At 31.7% G+C, this 18,310-nt stretch overlaps 1 protein-coding gene and 1 long non-coding RNA gene across 2 annotated transcripts; both read right to left on the bottom strand.

Moving 5' to 3' along the window:
* Positions 1–196: 196 nt before the first annotated feature.
* LOC148271614 (uncharacterized) lies at positions 197–2,015 on the bottom strand. The gene is made up of 3 exons (XR_015825056.1): positions 1,857–2,015; positions 1,414–1,601; positions 197–334 (listed from the first exon to the last, which is right to left on the bottom strand). It is a non-coding gene; the product is annotated as an uncharacterized LOC148271614 (long non-coding RNA).
* A 995-nt stretch (positions 2,016–3,010) lies between these two features.
* LOC148271613 (uncharacterized) lies at positions 3,011–6,111 on the bottom strand. Its single transcript, XM_088241146.1, has 2 exons — positions 5,355–6,111; positions 3,011–3,097 (listed from the first exon to the last, which is right to left on the bottom strand). The coding sequence occupies exons 1-2, from the start codon at positions 6,024–6,026 to the stop codon at positions 3,011–3,013; spliced, it is 759 nt and encodes a 252-aa protein (XP_088097272.1). The 5' UTR covers positions 6,027–6,111.
* Between the last annotated feature and the right edge of the window lie 12,199 nt (positions 6,112–18,310).

The following is an 18,310-nucleotide window of genomic DNA, read 5'->3' as shown; positions in this document are numbered from 1 at the left end:
ATTATCTGTTTGTCGAAGGTTTTAATAATATCTTCATACATGCTGCAAAAAATAAATAATCATTTGCTTACTAGTCTACAACAAATACGGATATTAATGAGAGTGCAGAAAATATATTAGGTACACAGTTTCAACTTTTTTTTTAAAATAAAAAAATTACTCTAATGCTATCAATTCCACCATCCTATCAGAAAGTCTGTCGTCAAGTTCCACAGTAAGAGGAATTGACTGCTTTGACTCCTTTTTCTTTTTAACCAAACAAGTATATTTCTCAACAGCCATCTTCATATTATCGACAATATTCCAATCTTGGGGTATGAGTTTTCTTATTATTCTGTAATAAAAATTTTAAAATTGTAAAACCGTAAAAATTGAAACCGGGAGACTAAAAATTGAAAACAAAACTTTTGAAATTTAATTCATGATTTTAAAAATATGATTTGATTTTCAGTGAAATCTTATTAGCTGGTATAAATATTTGAAAACAGTTTTTATTTGCAAACCTAGTCATATATTTTTATGCAATAGAAGAATAAAAAAAAGAAGGAAATTGTCTTACAAAACAAACAAAATGTGAGTACCTACCGTTGCAATTTTCATATATACAATAAAAAACAACCGATGCCAAGCATAAGTAAATAATAAAGAAGATAAGACTACCAATGAGGGAAAAGTTGAATTTCTTCTTCTTAGTTTTTTTGGCATTTTCACCTGACAACTGGAGTGTTCTAGCCAGTGTCGAGTTTTTTACTTAATTAAGTTCTCACCCAAATAATTAAAAGAAAAAATCCAATGCCTATAAAAAACGTCTATGGCCAGTTCGCTGACCACTTCAGTGGCTATATCCACAAAACAGTGAAATGTATATATATATTTTTTTATATGGAATTTGTAACTATATGTAGGCGAGTATAAATATTTTTATGTTGGATTATTGAAATAAAAAATGCATTATTAAATGTAACTAAAAAGTTGTACACAACCTTTTACCGACTTTTTTTATTTCTACCGGATTCGAGACTTACCCGTCTCTTTGTTAGGATACCATATTTGGTATAAGCTATTTTGCTAGTTTTTAACTAACATGTTAATGCCACTATACATCTTCACCATAGTTGTCAGACAAAAATATAAAATTAACTTGCAGATTTGAAACCATATGCTTTTAGTAGCTAACACTAACATGCACTGATTATAATTTATGAAGATGTTTGATGTTGTGGGAGAAATTATTGAAAAAAAGACGGAGAGGAGGAATATTTTTGTGCAACTACGGTGAAGTGACTTCAAAGATTAATAAAACAAAAATATAAATATCGATAATAATTATGTGATTTGAATGTTAATACTTGTTTTTGACATCTTATGAACTAAATTTAATAAAGCATAAATATATATTTTTTAAACGGGTACCTTATTATCATGGTCTTAGGAACAATTGGTTTAACATTTATCTGACTATCTCGTTTATCATAATACATCGTCGTCCTTGGAAAAGGTCGCATCCAAGAATAAAATCCTTTATTTTCGTATTCTTTCAGATCAGCACGCTTAAGGTTTTTTGGTTTTGCATTTATTACCAGGGGCTCTGTATACCAACTCTGCAAACAAAACGGACCTAAACTATTTATTCAGCCTCAAAAGAAAACGGCAGATGTTTTAATTAGGAAGTTCAGTGCTACGGGTAATTGGATATAAAAATGTTTTCTTTCACGTGGTAAAAAATAAAGTATTTTATAATCTTAGCAACCTAAATACTTCGATGTACTGAAGTGAAAAGATACGGATAACGAATAGGAAAATGATGATGATGACAATTTTTTAAAGTAAATGGCGTTTGAAAAGGAATACACTACATTTGTCATAGAGTGATTGACTGGAAACATCGATGTATCATAGTAGATTTGATCTTCAAAAATATCTTGGTCTGAATTGAAACAGGACCATTTTTTGTTTGCAAACCAATTTTTGTACAGACTCGTTGTTTCTCTGTGGAGATATTCTTCTCCAGATAAATCTCTAAAAAAAATAAAGGTTATAAGTTAGTAAGTGTCTATTTTGTAGACATTAATAAAGTAGTCGTAACATTCTATTTATAGGCAGGTTGTGGTGAATGTACATAGGTACCTTTTTAAAGCGAAAAATCGTCTATTTTTTCTGTGAAGAGACTTGCCACAATAACCATCATTATTTGGCCCACAACATCCTTCAGACTGCTTGTTGATAGATAGAAAGCAATCTCCGGAATAATTCAACGTAAATATTTTACCAAAACAGTCTTCGTGTACGAAAAAGGCATTATTGATTTCTTCGGAGTACGCGAGATTTAATTTTGTTATTGATTGTGACATGCAGTCAAAACATTTTGTGTCGTATAATGTCAATTCTTCATTTTTGATAACTATGGTCGACTGGTTCTCGAAGTCTATTTTGTACGACCCGTTTTCTTGTATGTTGATTACAATTTTTTGCGGAAGGTTGATTGTTACTAAACGTGTAGAAGAGTTCACGACTACAGAAGCATAATCAGGGTGCTCCAGCACGTATACAATGCTGACGACCTGAGCCCCATCCAGAAATTCTGACATCACTTCAGATACATCTGATGCCGACTCGTCAATGGTTGGTATGGAACGTTCATTAAGGATTGTACTCCCACTAGGCGACCACACTGGAGCACTTGGAGGTACAAAGTTGTTTAGATCAAATCTCGATCCGAAGAACGAGGTTTCTAAAATAAAATACGAAGTGATTTTTGAACCATCGCTAAATGTAGTAGCGCTAACTCCATCTTTATTGAGTAAATTAATAGTACCATCCATTCGACGAGTATATACTTCCCCCAATAGAAAGTCTGTCGCAGTTCTTACTAACAATCTATCTTCAAAAACTACATCTCCATTCCTAATTTGGCAATAGGTTCCATCAGGAAGAGTTGCGTCATAATTAAGAAAGCTAAGTAAATTTTTTTTTACGCGTGTCGTTTCCATAAGGTGAGCGGTTTCTGAATTTAGGTTTTCGCTAGATAAATCGTCTTCTTGCAGGAACAATTCGATTGAGTCTTGAGCTTTTTCCTTTGGATTAGAAGTATATCCGTCTGCGGATTGTGAAATCAAATAAATTGAGCTGTCAGGACAAAGAATTTGAATATCTCCATTACCTTTATAAATGATTATTTCTCCATTCTGTGTAAAACATCTATAGAGCTCATTTGAATTGCTTCTCAGTTGTTGTTGTTTTATGTAAATAGGCAAGTTATTATCTGATCTCCAAACTGGTTCAACAAGCAAACCATTAGGCCAGGATAGATTCAAAAAGTGGTAAGGCTGATATGTAATATCTTCGAAACTATTTGAAACGTTTGGCAATGATTTTGATTTTGAAAAAGTCAGGTTCATCCCATTTTTTAAAGAAAACCGTATCTTCTCAACATCATCAATCCTTTTGATAATGGGATTGTATGTGTTGTGAACAAAAATATCGTAATTCGATGTTGTGATACAAGAACTGATATAAAAATTGTCATCGAAATTATTATATATGCTTACGTAAATTCCAGTTCCGTCCTTAGAAATAAACGATTTTGTTTTTCCTGAAGTCAGAATACATTCATCACCTAAGTCATATCCAGAAAATGTGTAGTCTTTCTCCTTGGGAACGTTGGTATCGCTATGAGTTTTTGGAGATTCGCCTACCTTATTTGGAGATTTTTCGTTGGTTGAATTGATTTGTTTGGTCTCATTTTTAGTACCACTTGTCGGATAAGATTTTTGAGTGGATGATTCTGTATTTTGGTATGAATATTTCAATGAATTGTTCAATATTAAATCATTTTCATAGTCAAGGTGGTCCTCAAGAAAATAGTGCGCAAGTTTTTCATCGCTGCTCATTTTCAGAGGTCCCAAGAATAATAAATCATGCAACTGCTCCTGAGCGACAATCCAATCGTATTCTTCATCAAAAACGTAGTCGAAGAAATCTCGTAAACAAATGGGACTGGAAATGTACCTTCTCCAATCATATTCATTCATATTGTCGATAATCCTGTTAAAAAAAACTACGATTATCTTATCTGTAACTGAACAATATTTGATATTGCAAGTATTAAATTCGAAATAAGCTTTATTCAGAGCTTGTAACATAGTGCAGGAAGAAAATTCTTCAAAGGATATGTAATCGTTTATATTATAGTTTGTTTCTTTTAATTCAATTTCGAACATTTGTCTCTGATCTTTTAAAATATCAATAACGTCATCTGGTTGGATTGATTTTGAAAAATTTATATTCGAGGCAAAATTTTGAGCACAGCGCATAGAAAAATTAATCTGATTGACTTTGGGATTTTCTCCATAAGTAAATGATGAAGTATTTAAAAATGACCTTGATGGTATTGGACTAATTACAGATCGTTGGCATTTTTTGCTTTGATGCATGTGTTTGTGGTAGAGTTGATAGTCATAGTAAAACTTTTCTTCGCCGAGTTTCTTGCAGCACATTAAGTTTAGCAGCCTGGCAGCATTATTTTGTGAAATACTATGTTCTTTCATGCATTCGTGAAACAGTTTTAATTTAAGCAACGCTTCATTACTTTGTTTTGGGATTATATCCCAGGATTTCGGGATAGGCAATAAAGATAAGGCATGTTTCGTAATATGTTCTATATCAACACAATCTGAACTAATACAGGTTTTTATGAGTTCTACAAAATTTCCCCATGGGACTAATTTGACACATTGTTCATTGTTTACTTGAGAACTGTCATTGGAACAAATTCTGTCAGTAAACTTTTTATGTTCAAATATGGCGTTAATTTTTTTCTGCGCTTTTAAAACTGTAGAATCTTCATCAGTTTGTGATACATGAACACTACTTTTTGACTGAATCAAATTAAGATTGTTAAGATTAGACTCTGTTTGATCGATTTGGGATACCATTGCGTGAACAACAACCGTTATGGTTGTACACTCCAACGGAACGGAATCTAGAATGTTGTTATAAACTGTCATATCCATTTTCTGTATTTTTTCATTTGAAACTTCCTCAACATGAATAATTTTCATGCTCGATAAATAATTCTTGTGTTGCCGAGTGAGATCTTGAATATCGTACAATAAGTATGAAATCTCATCATACACAATAGCTTGTTCCGTTTTACCCACAAGAATAGATTCTTTGTATGGCGGTAAAAACGAAATGAAAGCTACTCCTTTGTAAATAACAGTTAATTCTTGATTTGCCTTTGAGAACTGTAAATCTTCCCAAAATATTGCAATTTCTGGAGAAAATTTTGACACCTTACTATGTGAAGAAGTACTGTTTGAAAGGCTTATTTTATCTTGTTCTGTTTCAGTTACTGTGAGTGGTTCAAAACCAGTGTCTACTTTGACAACCGCTACCAAAGGAATGTTGATTTTTAGAATTTCTTGTATTAGGTTGCATTTTCGAAATCCAATCAAAGCTATGTAAAGCTCCGGACCGTCTTTAGGAAAGTCTTCTATATAAATCTTGTCTTTCCATTCCTCGCCAAGTTTCCTCAAGTCTGTATGGAACTTCTTATCATCTTTGGATAGGCACGCACCTTTTGTTTGCAGATTCATCATCATCAGGGACTCGCATTTCAAACCTTCATCCAACTGCTGTTTCGCTTTCTTAATGTCAATATCGTTTCTTTTGTGTGTTAGAACTTGGTGTTTGATCAAAAGTGCCCATGTTTCTTCAGGTATGGGGTTACCTTGTTTCATGAAGTTAAATGCTTCTTCAAATACCTGATCTTGCGGGCTAATGTCTTTTCCAGCTCCTATTTGTTTCACCATGTTGATAGTTTCTTCGTATGTGATGGATTTAACGACCATCCGCTTTTCATCCTTTGAAGCTTCATTGAACTTTTCGAAATAAGCAGTATCTCTTGTGTCAGACTCTACAAGCATAGTAACTTGACATTTCCAATCTTGAGTTACAATAACCGCACTCTTCAAATCTCTTTTCCACGCCTTTTCCTCTGTTTTTGCAGACTTTGAATAAGCCATGTACCTTCAGGAATTGCACAGTACAATTATTGGAAAATAGCTTTCTATTGAAGTAAACATTTATTTATAAAAAAAAGACTTAATGGTGACAGTTATTTTATGTTCTTTTATTAATTTCAAAAACTTTGTGATGATCAAAGTTCATTTAGTAAGTAGGTAGGTTCCCCTTTAATCTTCTTCAAAGAATATAAAAAAATATAAAATATGTGAGGCCTCGTGGTGTAGGGGTCAGCGTATTTGCCTACTAAACAAGAGGTCTCGGGTTCGATTTCTGATAGGGTTAATATGAGATATTTATTTAATAGGGTGTTTCCACACTAAAATACTTCATAGTCCTGGGCTGGTACCTGAAGCGTAAAGCTGATCATCTTAACTTTATGTAAAAAAAAAAGTATGATGGTGATGAGTATTAATATATTAGTTTAAATTGCTGTATCATCATAATCATCATTATTCCCTTTCCGCACCTAATGGTGCAAAAATTGATCAAGATACGCTGTGATTGGCATTGCATTGGTACACCAATCACAGCGTATCTTGATCAATTTTTGCAACATTAAGGTAAGGTGATCAGTCTTACGCTTCAGGTACTATTCCAGGGACTGATATATTCTAGTGTGAAAACACCTATTAAAATAAATATTTCATATCACCCATGTCGGGATTGTCGGGAATCGAACCCGAGACCTCTCGCATGGTAGGCAAACGCACCGACCATTATACCACGAGGCCGACTGTCGACGAATAGCTGCCTTATCTGGTGATATACATATTAGACACGTTACTCAAAATATTGAGAATGTTTTTTGGTGTTTTTACTGCTACCCGAAGCCTAAAACTTATTACTCTGGAATTAAATACAGTGCTCTATGCACCATTAAGTGCGGGTAAAGGAATGCTGAGTAGTAGGTAGCGGTAAGCAGTATCAGATTTTTTATTTCCCAATGCAGATTTTTGGCGGATAATTATGTAAAAGGCACCCCCACCCCAATATTATATCTGTTATAACATGGCGGGACATCATCCCCTATTGTTATGCATCTGCATCCGTAATAACGATAATTTACCACCAGTATCTGCTATTTCATCTTCGCAAACGAGAGGAAAAGAACAGTAACTTAAGAAACAGCAAAAATGTTTAATTTGCTAAACCGAGCATTCCAAAAAAATCTAATTATAGTCCTTAAAATAAAGCTTGATTAGAATGACAGTTTCAGCAAAAGTGACGACATAACTTTGTAGTAACGTCTAAAGAGTGATTTACATTGAGACGCAAAAAATCATTCGTATCTGGCATGTTAATTTATTTTTTTTATACAATGCTTGACATATAAATCAATATAATTACATAAAATCAGCTTTAAAACAAAAAAAAAAAACTAAAATAAACCTAATTATTAACGACGTTCTTACAAGGTTAGATCATTTTGCAAAAATGTTAGAGATGGGACAAATTGATCAATGTAAATCGATCGAATAAAAAAAATATTCATTTGTTATTGTTCATGAAAAAAAGTATATGAAGTTTTATTTTTTAGTAAATAATTGTCTTAAACACACTATTATAGGCTTGTTTTTGCGTTTTTATATCAATTTTCGGAAATAGAATTTTATGTTTACATAAAAAAACTGATAAAATCGATTTGATCGGTAGATGATCAGTGATCAGTAATTTCCCATCACTAGTGACATTAGTTTGGCAGCTGTCATTTTAATCAAGCTATATTTTAAGGACTATAGTTGGTTAAATTTCTTGGTGGATGTTCGTCATTATTTAAAATTTATAGTTTTAATGAATGCGAGATTGACACTTTGACTTTATTTGATAGATAAATAACTAGTAGCATCATATGGGTTTCAAGAAGTTTAAACTACGTGTAAAGGTTGTGACATTTCGGAAGATTTACATTTTTTAGTCCTGACTCTAATTTTTGTGTTTTATAAGGAAACGTGTTTGTCATTGTTGAATGGACTGTATAAGTCCGTAAATAAATAAGTAAGATATTTTGTAAAATTCTAGTGTGTATTTTTAGGAAACGATTATTTTAATATTGACTGTTCTAAATTATACGTTTAATAAAACATTATTACAAGATTTACAAATAACAACACATATGGAGAACATCTTAGAGAAAATAATATGGAAGACTAGGCATTTACAGATTATTACGACCTGTCATTGGCTGGTTTAAGCAGCCGCTTTACACGCTTTGTAACATTTACCATTTTGCATGGTTAACATTGTTTTGACATGTTTAAGCATCCATATTTCTTTATCTGAAGGGGCGGGTGCGGGCGGTGAGAATCTATGAAGTAAAATATCCAGTGAAATTCAAAGCGCGTGTTTTTACTTATTCTGTATCCAGGTTATAATACAGACCTACATGTTAAACACAGACTAGAACACAGATCTGTATGTAAAATAGAACCAGAAGCCTGGATGAGTGTTTTCAACTCGATGACTGCTCGACATTCTATGGGTGTCTTCTCCATGTTAACTTTTTATCTCATGGCCACGATTACAATGGGAAGTTAACTGAGTTATATTTTTAATATTTTCTGCAATAACTTTGTGTATCATTTTAAATTAAATTTTGAGAAATAAAACTTATACTTTGTTTTTTGATACACTCACCTGAACGTGAAAAAAATATGTCTGAGAAGGTACCAGAAATACCCGAGCTAAAATGCTATAAATACGACTTAAAAATAAATAAAATGTCATTTTAATTGTCATGGTAGTGTCTATAAAGCAGTTTCATAATATTCCGAGTTTTCTGCGAAATCCATACATTAAAAAAAAAAAAATGTTGCCGGAGGATGCTATATGACATCGCACTGCTCTCGATGTGACATGTTGAACAAAACTGATCACAATTCTCGCTACGCGTTAGCAAGGCGGTACAGTGGGAGGAGGAATGCATGTAAAATGTCAAGCACTAAATCAGAAATTTTTGTGGTTATTTCTGGAAAAAAGCGACCAAAAAGCACATGTGCAAACTGACCATCATATCGGATATTATTAAATTGTAATGCGATGGGGGAAAGCAAATATAAATGTCAATTATTATTGAAAAAATTCGGTAGATAAAATATTTTAATAATTGCGACACATTCTAATCATTATGGGGTCGGATTATGAAAAAAAAACCATTTGAATCAGATTAATACAAAACTTGTTGAAAAAACATGCTATCTGAGAGGGACCCTTGATATTCCCCTTAGGTCCAGAAGGGTTAAGTTAAATATCCGGCAATATTTCTGTGACTTGGATCTAAAAGGGCCGAGCCAGTGTCAAATAAAATTTTTATCTCGCCAACATTTTGTATACGGTCGACGTCCATTAAAAAACTGATATTTTCAATATTTTATACACACAAACATAAAGATGTAGTGTTTTTTGTAAAAAAATAATATTCGTTTTAAACACGTCAAACAGTTCACTTTGACACAAAATGGCTGAAAAATTACTCTGCTGTAATACTGCCGCAGATTTTATTCCTATACTCCTTAAAATGTAACATGATTAGAATGACAGCTGTCAGAAAAGGTGACGACATAACTTTGTAGTAACGTCAAAGGAGTTATTTATATTGACAAACAAAAAATAATTTGTATCTGGCGTGTTATTTTTTTTATACAATACTTGAAACATAAATCAACATTAATATATAAATTCAGTATTAAAACTAAAATAAACCTAATTATTAACGACGTTCTTACAAGGTTACATCATTTTGCAAAAACGTTACGAGATGGAACAAATTGATCAATGTAAATTGATCGAATAAAAAAATAATTCATTTGATGTTGTTCATGAAAAAAGTATAAATGTCGCATTTTTTGTTGAATTATTGTGTTAAACACACTATAACAAGCTTGTTTTTACGGTTTTATATCAATTTTCGGAAAGAGTTTCATGATTGCATGGAATAACTGATAAAATTAACTTGATCAGTGATCAGTAATTTCCAATCACTAATAAAATTAGTTTGACAGCTGTCATTATAATCAAGCTATATTTTAAGCACTATAATAAAGTTGTCATTTTTAAATTACTGTTCTCCACGTCTCACGTACAGTCTCTTATTCCCAAATACTCTTCCTCTCTAGTCTCTAGTACTGGTGGAGTGTTTGCGCAGAAGGAAAAAGGAATAATTTCTCGAAGAATCTTTTATGTTCTGACCGAGTACCAGAAATCATTCTTTCAAAGTGTAATGATAAGAGATTTACGTACAGTCTATCTAAATGTTTTTTAAAATTACAATTTCAACAATATTTTGAGTTTGTCTAAATTTTTGTTGACAAGGACTGGATTCAACTCCCTGGGGAACTGTTTATATTAACATATTACAACAGAAATGAGGAACATTTTAGAGAAGGTAATGTAGAAGTCTAGGCATCTAGAGGGCTTATGACCTGTCAATGGCTGGTTTAAGTGGCCACTTTACACACTGTGTAATATTCACCATTCTGCACATATTTTAACAATCTCACCCGCATAAATAAAGGTTTCAGCTTTTTAACTTCACAAACATCAACAGATGAACGAATTGAAGAAATATAGATGTTAAAATATGGGCAGAATGGTGAATGTTACACAGTGTGTAAAGTGGCCACTTAAACCAGCCATTGACAGGTCATTAGCCCTGTAGATGCCTAGACTTCTATATTACCTTCTCTTAAATGTTCTTCATCTCTGTTATAATATGTTAATTTCAATAAAAATAAAAAACAAAAAAAACATCGTCATCATCTAAAGATTAGATTAGATTTTTACAAAAATGGTGCTATTTAAATTATCCAACTATAATAATAATGGTCCACATAAAAGTGTAAAAAACAAAAATTACGAAGAGTAATTTTTTGTTTTGTACACCATTTTGTAAAAAGAACCTTAATTATAGTGTTATGGTATTTGTTACAATCAATATAGTGTAATGTTTCCGCAAACCAAGTTTTGTGAAATTGCCATTGAAAATAAACGTAAAAATAGCAATTTTCAATGAAAACTGATAAAAGTGCCATCTATGAATAATTAGTTTCATATTTTCGTTTAGAATCACCTTAACTTAACTTTCTTGGTACAAATGCCCCTAACAACACAACGCTGATTACTTTTATTTATAAATTAATTCTTAGAGGTTAGTTTAAATTATTTTAAAGTTAAAAATGCGTATTTGCTGACTGTACGAAAAACTTCGGACGAGATAAATATTTTCCCGGAAATACATTTTCTTACCCATCGTTTGAGAGCATCTTTTGAGGAGGAAGCACAAGAATCAGAAGCAAAGTACAGTTACCACTTCTAACTGCGCTTTTCATATATTATACAAATATCAGTGGCGGTACATTCCCAGAATTGATAAAAACAAAACGAAAAAACACATATTTTCAAATTATCATTGATATCTTTGATGACGTGTGAGGCGTTAGTGAAAAAAAGTTTATCCCAATTTATTGTTTTCATATCCTTTTATTTTGATAATATTTTTGGGTTTCTTTATTTCATCATCATAAAAATTTCTTTATTCTATATTAATACTCCTATGGGCACCAGGAATATTTGATACTTTTAACACCGGGTGCCAGGTCTACCAACGCAGCAACGCAACGCAACACCAACAGATACAAAGCTAAATTCAGACGCTCTCCGCCCAGCATTGATTCCGGTTGTCTTCGACACAACATTGTTATCGAGTATTTTCAACATTTAACGTAAACTAACTATAATTATCACTTTAGGTTCAGCCAGTATTGTTTGGTGTTAATTTTATTGTATTTTATTAGTTACTATCAATTAAGTTAATAATAAAACTCCACATTAATATCTAGGTGAAATCATTTATTCAATAAACACAATCTTGTTATAAAACTTCGGTAAGTCGAAATTCCATATAATTATTCTTTTACACGAAAACCGTTTCACTACACTTCAATTGCGGTGTATCTCGATCATTTTTGTTACGTGGAAAGTAAGGACTAACAATGAAATATTGCGGTGTAGAATCATCAATAAAATCAATATTATACGCCCACCTTGCCGGCAATCAAACCCGGGACCTCAAACAACTACCCTTCAAGGCGAATATATACCTACTTTATTTATATCTTAAGGATTTTTTATCTGACAGTAGCCTTCGATTCGAAAACACTTGTCTAAAGTTATATTTCATTTTCATAACTGTATCCGCCTGGGCAACGAAAAAATGACAAATTTTCACGGGTTTTCCTTTTTATAATTAGGAAAAAATGTTTTCTTTCACGCGTGAAATTCAAAGCATTTAATTATACGGCGACGTTTTTATAAAAATCAACTACTTTGAACTACGTCACAAGTTCTTGCTAATCAACTAATCAACTACAGCGTTGAATAGATTTCAGGTTTCCGGGATGCCAACTCACCAGTCTGGGCAACTTAAGATAACAAATAAATAAAAAATTGGCTTAGTTTAATAGTCTATTGATAAATAATAAAAATATAAAAAATCACTAAGCTTCAACATTCTAGTAACTCGTATGCTGTAGAGTGTAGACAGTAGTAAAATATTACCCGCATTATATTCTTGTTTTTTATAAGACTATGAATTAATTACAGGTATGAATATGTTGCAACAGAGACCGAAACTATTTTTTATTAGGTAATGTGAAAGTCCTGGCATTTACAAGGCTTATAACCATTCATTGGCCGCTTTAGGTGACCACTTTACACACTGTATACTATTCACCATTCTACCTATGTTTAAACACCTTCATTTCCTTAACTCGTCCTTCTGTTGACTTTTGTTTAGGCATTGAAAGTTGTAAATGTAAATATTTGTTAGTGCTTTTCCTTCCTTAATTCAATTTGGTTAGTAGAAGAAATAATATTAACTTTTCGCAATAAAAAAAAAGCTCGCTTGTGAGTAAATTCAAAGAAACACATTAAGTCTGTAAAACGGATTCGGGTGTGTGGTGGATGCTTTTAATGTTGACTTTTGTGAAGTGAAAGAGCTGAACCCGAGACCTATAAATGGGTCGATTTCTATATTCCTTTCTCAAAAATATTTTCCCTCTCTGTTTCCCAGTCTGTCTACAAACATTTAGACATACTCAAAACATTGTTGAATCATAGATATTTTATTATTTTTCTTAAAAGGTAAATAAAATTCTTAATCAAAATAGCTAAATAATTGTATTTTTATTTAAAATAAATATTTTTTTTTTTTTTATTTGGGACCATTTGCATCATATAAAGTTAAGTTTAAAAAAAAAAGTTAATTAAATTTCGCTTAATGGGCCAAATGAGTTTTTCTTTTTCAACTTTTTTAAGCAATTCATTTCGTTCATTTTAAGGAAAGCGCATCAATTATTAAGCTAAACTTAATTTATATAAACTATTTTATTGCGATTGGTTCATGGCCAAATATTTTAACGCCATATTGAGCTAATACGTAGGTAACTAACTATTGTGCTCAAAAATAAGAATCATTTAAATTAAAAGGCCGACTTAAGTAAACGAGGGATAGTTGTAGGTAGTTATTAAATGCATAATTATTTACATGCGTTTTCAATGACATCGACGTATCTTACTTGCAAACGGACAACCTGTATGTACGCCACTGCTTCGCATTCCCCTAAAACGAAAGTAGAAAGACAATTCTCTTGGCAGAGATTTTCCGAAAAATCAGAGGGCTGAATAAAATGGATCATACACAATCTGTTCACAATGGGAACAATATATCTTTAAAAATAATCTAAACCAACTTCGTTTTCCAAAGAAAGAAATTACTTATTTAAAATATTTTCTTTTGTGTTTTGTAGGGCACCCAGTATACTCCCTGCACTCAGGCAAGTAATTTCGTAATGGATGCATTAGAAGATATTTTCTGGGCATTTTTATTTCAAATGAAGTCAATCATATTTTTGAGCATTTCAACTTTTTCTCTTTGGGGAATTTATTATGTAAGTTGTATTTCAAATACTCGAAGAATTTTGGTGTTCATAACCATGTTGGTGTTCATAACCACATGGTTACGTCAGTTTAATATTATAAAACAGAAAATACATGTTTGTTAGTTTGTCCGTCACAAAGATTCCTCCGAAAAGTAAGTTCTAGTGACGTAAAATTTTCTAGGTCAACCGTGCTATTTTCAGATCAAACTTTTCCCAACTTTCATCGTCATAAAATAAAACTCATTTACGGCTTGTTGTAGCGACGTAAAATTTAGAAACAACGTTTAGAATTTCATTTCTAGATCTCTATTGCTGTTTCAAGTCAAATCTTTCTTGGTCTCCTTCAATATTCCATACATCAACTTTTTATATCAGCACGTATTTTTATTTATATTTATACTAGTTACCTAAGTGGTAGTTTTAATTACTTATACATGTAAAAAAATATTATCATTAACAAATTACAACAGGGATGGAGAATACCTTAAATAAGAAAATATGGAAGTCATTGGCTGGTTTAAGTGGCCACTTTACACACTGTGTAACATTCACCACTTTGCCTATGTTTGAACATCCATATTTCTTCAATTCTTCCATTTGTTGATTTTAGTGAAGTTAAAGAGCTGAAACTATTATTGTTGTGAAAAGATTCATCTGACTGAATTATTACACATACTAGGCAACGCCTGAAAACGATTTTTCAATTTTTAAACTTCTTCTTGGACCAGTTGGTTTCAGTCAATGCATGGGGTGAAATCCAGTCTTCTGTCTACAAACATTTGGACTAGCTCAAATATTGTAATAAAAATATTACCGTTTAGTGTTATTCAAAATTGTTTTAATTTCGTTATTATTATGTATTGCTTTCTTAGTTTTTTTTACAGATTCTAAATATTTCTATGACCAAAATTTTTCTTTTTTTATCAATATTTTTATAACTGGTAATATAATTATGAAACTGTGTATCTTTTTTTTATTTCTTAATTTATAAATAACCGTTTAGTATTAATTTGTTTTAATTACTATTTCTTACTTATAATTTCACTTACATGTGTGTATTTTATAGTATATGCAACTAATGTGTAAAAGGCACTAAGTGACGTTTATTTCAATAAAATAAATATAAAATATAAAATTCTCTAACGGTAAGTCGTAGCGACGTAAAATTTGGATTCAGTTTTACATCAATTATGTTATTTATAAACAATTTTTTTCTCGGCCTTTAAGATAAAGTAAGACTGATTGTTTTACCCTTATGATGAGGATAAAATATGTTTTGTTTTGTATCTAATGCCACCGATATGTTTTTCCGTACCGATTTAGGTTATTTGAGCGACAAAATATATATGCAAATAAAAGGATGATTAAAACTTAATTTCATTCATTTGTGGGTGTCACTCGTATTTTATTTATATAATACAGTGAACTTCTACCAAGAGTTTTCGTAACAAATTTGAATCTTATGTTCTTAATATGAGATGCTTTTATTTAAATGATATCGTGTGAATTTGCGTCGTTTGGCACAAACCGGAAATGAATGGTACGGATGCATCGGTCGGATTGGGGTTGGCGTCGCGACGGTCACATTCGCGTCGCAGATTATTATTATAATATGCCCGAGCATTTTTCACGGTTAGTTGAATTTCAACGTCATTTATTCCAAATATGCATCGAGCGATTTAGTACTAACCTATGTGTTAAAGTGTAATATCAATTTAGAGTGTGAAAGAAAAGTTACTTAAAGAGTTAGTTAAATTACTTTAAAGTTTAAGATGGTTTCAGATTTTTTGTTTACTCGTTGATTTATTGCTTACATTTGTTTATTTATTAATGTACATGTACAGCTTGGCTCATTTTAGTTTAAGTGTTGAATACTTCGCGGCGTTTATTGGCAAACATATAACAAATATATATATTTTTAAAAAACGTAGCTAGTGTTGCAGATTCACAGATCAGAGGTCCAAGATTCAAACCCAACTCTACCCTAATTTGATTCTCATTTTCGAATAGTGAGTTATTTACAACTCGTTGAAAATGCCCAAAAAATTAAAATATTTATGGTAATTATTAGAGCGCAAACATATTTTTATTATTAAAAAAAAAACTAATAGAATTTAACAATGTAAAATTGCCAGCAAATATTCCTACCGACTTCAAAAGATACAAAAATAACTGCTCTGAAGCTATTAATAGTCTTAAAGATTGTTTTTACGCACGATGATTTTCTATTTAAATTTAAACGGTCAAAAACAAAGTTCAAAATTTGACCGAATCATGACGTATTAGGGGCGTGGCCAGTACAATGAATCGTTTTCGTGGGAATTTTAAATTATAAATAAAAATAAAAAAATACTACAGGGACGAAAAACTTTTTTTTACTCGACGGTATTTAATAGACCTTTAGCAATTTAAAATAAAAAAAAGTAATATTTCCCTATTATTTACTTATATTCAGTTTCCCCATTTCAGAGAGCGTTTTCCTATAAACATGTTTTCACGATTGTCCGGCATAGTGTCCATTACGAAGATAGGGCACACTCAATTTTTATAGGCCGATTATGACATCTTTATGTTTGGTATCACTTTTTTCTTGGATTAGACGGAGGAAGTAAATCGCGTGGAAAAATGGAAGAGAAATAAATACGCAGCGGATATAAGACCGTTTTATTGTGGAAGTGAGTACGAATAGCACTTAATCTGGTTTTATAGGTATTCAGGGAATGGTACAGATCTCCTTAACCTGCATTTACGCTGTTTTATTTGTAGTGACCGACCAAAGTTTCGGTTTCTTTTTTAGTTTTGGTTTGGGTTTCGGCCCAAAAAAGCCAAAAATTCGGCTAAGTAGAAACCTCTGGTCGGTATGTGTCAGATTACGTTCGGCATTTAGGTAGAAAATTAGTCAATTAGAGATATTGGATTTTAGTACATTCAATAATTCGTTATTCTTTTGTCAATAATGTCTAACATAAAAAATAAAAACTTAACTGATTTGGTGATTTGTTGACTAAAGTTAGTAGTTCCAAGATCTTTCATATTTAATTGTTTGTAATTATTTTATGGTTAATAAGTTAAAGTACATATGGCGTATATTGAAGAACTGTTACATTATAAGTTACACATATATTATAAAACAACGAACCAAAAAATGCTAAAATAAACGAATTTACTCATTAAATTTATACTTGATATTTCATTGCGCCCATTTTCATGAACTCATAAGGTTTAACAATAAAAACGCCAAATTTGGGGCTTTTTGAAGTAACTTTTAACTTAAAAAATGTTTTGAGTACGTCCAAATGTTTGCAGACAGTCTGGATTTCCTCCCTAGGGAGTTATTCAGATCCAAATTTGTTGCAAGAGAGAGTGAAAACATTTTTGAAAGGGGTATATTGAAGTCTAGGCATTGACAGGGCTCATAACATGTAAATTTGAAAAAAAAAATTCTATCTCATAGCAACGAAGCAACCGATTGACGTTGTTTTTTTTTGCATAAGGATAGCCGGAGAGGTGGTAAGTGTAACAAGCTGTATTTCATCCCGAAGAAACATCACTCCCCCGGAGAAATTCTTAGTGGATTTCAAAAATTTATAATTAAACATAATAACGATGCTTCGTCATTATAGACTAATGGATCGTCATTTTTTGCACAGCGCTTGTAAGAGGACCAACAATTGATTCAGGCTAGTTGAAAGATTTCCGTTTATGAGAAAACGATTTTCATATGCAAATTTCTGTAGCACCGAACTTCCTCATTCTATCTATACTGTGTAATTCTGTAATTGATATTTATGTGTGTGGAATTGTATCTACGAATTTACACTAGTTGTATGTTTTTTTAAAGTATGTATCTTTGTTGAATTATCCAATAAAATAATACAGGAAGAAAAACGTTGAAAATCTATTTTGATTTGGTTGCATTTTTTCTAAAGGTTGGAATGTGAATTATGTTTGTCTACGCATAAATAGTTGCATAACGCTATTCTACATGGTCTAAAATATATATTCAGGATTTCAGCACGCTTTCAGCAAGCTTCCGGATAAACATAAGTTGCATTCGTTTTTTTTTCCTTATTTGAAAATGAACGCCAAGAGTAAAACAAAATGATATTGTTTCGAAGTGTAACCTGTACATTGTAATAAAACAAAAAATATTTCATAGAATAGAATCCTCTCTTACAGTACACCACCAACACAATGTTTCAATAATTTGTCCCACTCTGTTTCATTAAAATATTACGTATTGTATTTCATTCAACTTATTTTTAAATGTACCTACACTTCAGGTTATATTAAGTTTTAGATAAATTATCCTTGCACTGTATAATGTATACCACTCTGAAGATGCCCAT

This window comes from Micrasema longulum, unplaced genomic scaffold (assembly GCF_059751315.1).
Source record: "Micrasema longulum isolate JH-2025_06_02 unplaced genomic scaffold, ASM5975131v1 h1tg002766l, whole genome shotgun sequence".
NCBI classification, from domain to species: domain Eukaryota; kingdom Metazoa; phylum Arthropoda; class Insecta; order Trichoptera; family Brachycentridae; genus Micrasema; species Micrasema longulum.
Note: the sequence above shows the minus strand (reverse complement) of the source record. Positions and strands in the feature narration are given on the sequence as shown.

Bases quoted from the DNA above. Each gene is read 5' to 3' on its own strand.
- LOC148271613 (XM_088241146.1), bottom strand. From the start codon at position 6,026: ATGGCTTATTCAAAGTCTGCAAAAACAGAGGAAAAGGCGTGGAAAAGA. The intron at 3,098-5,354 runs GTAACTGAAACA...CACAATCCGCAG, and splicing joins CTGGTTTTGAACCACTCACA to ACGGATATACTTCTAATCCA.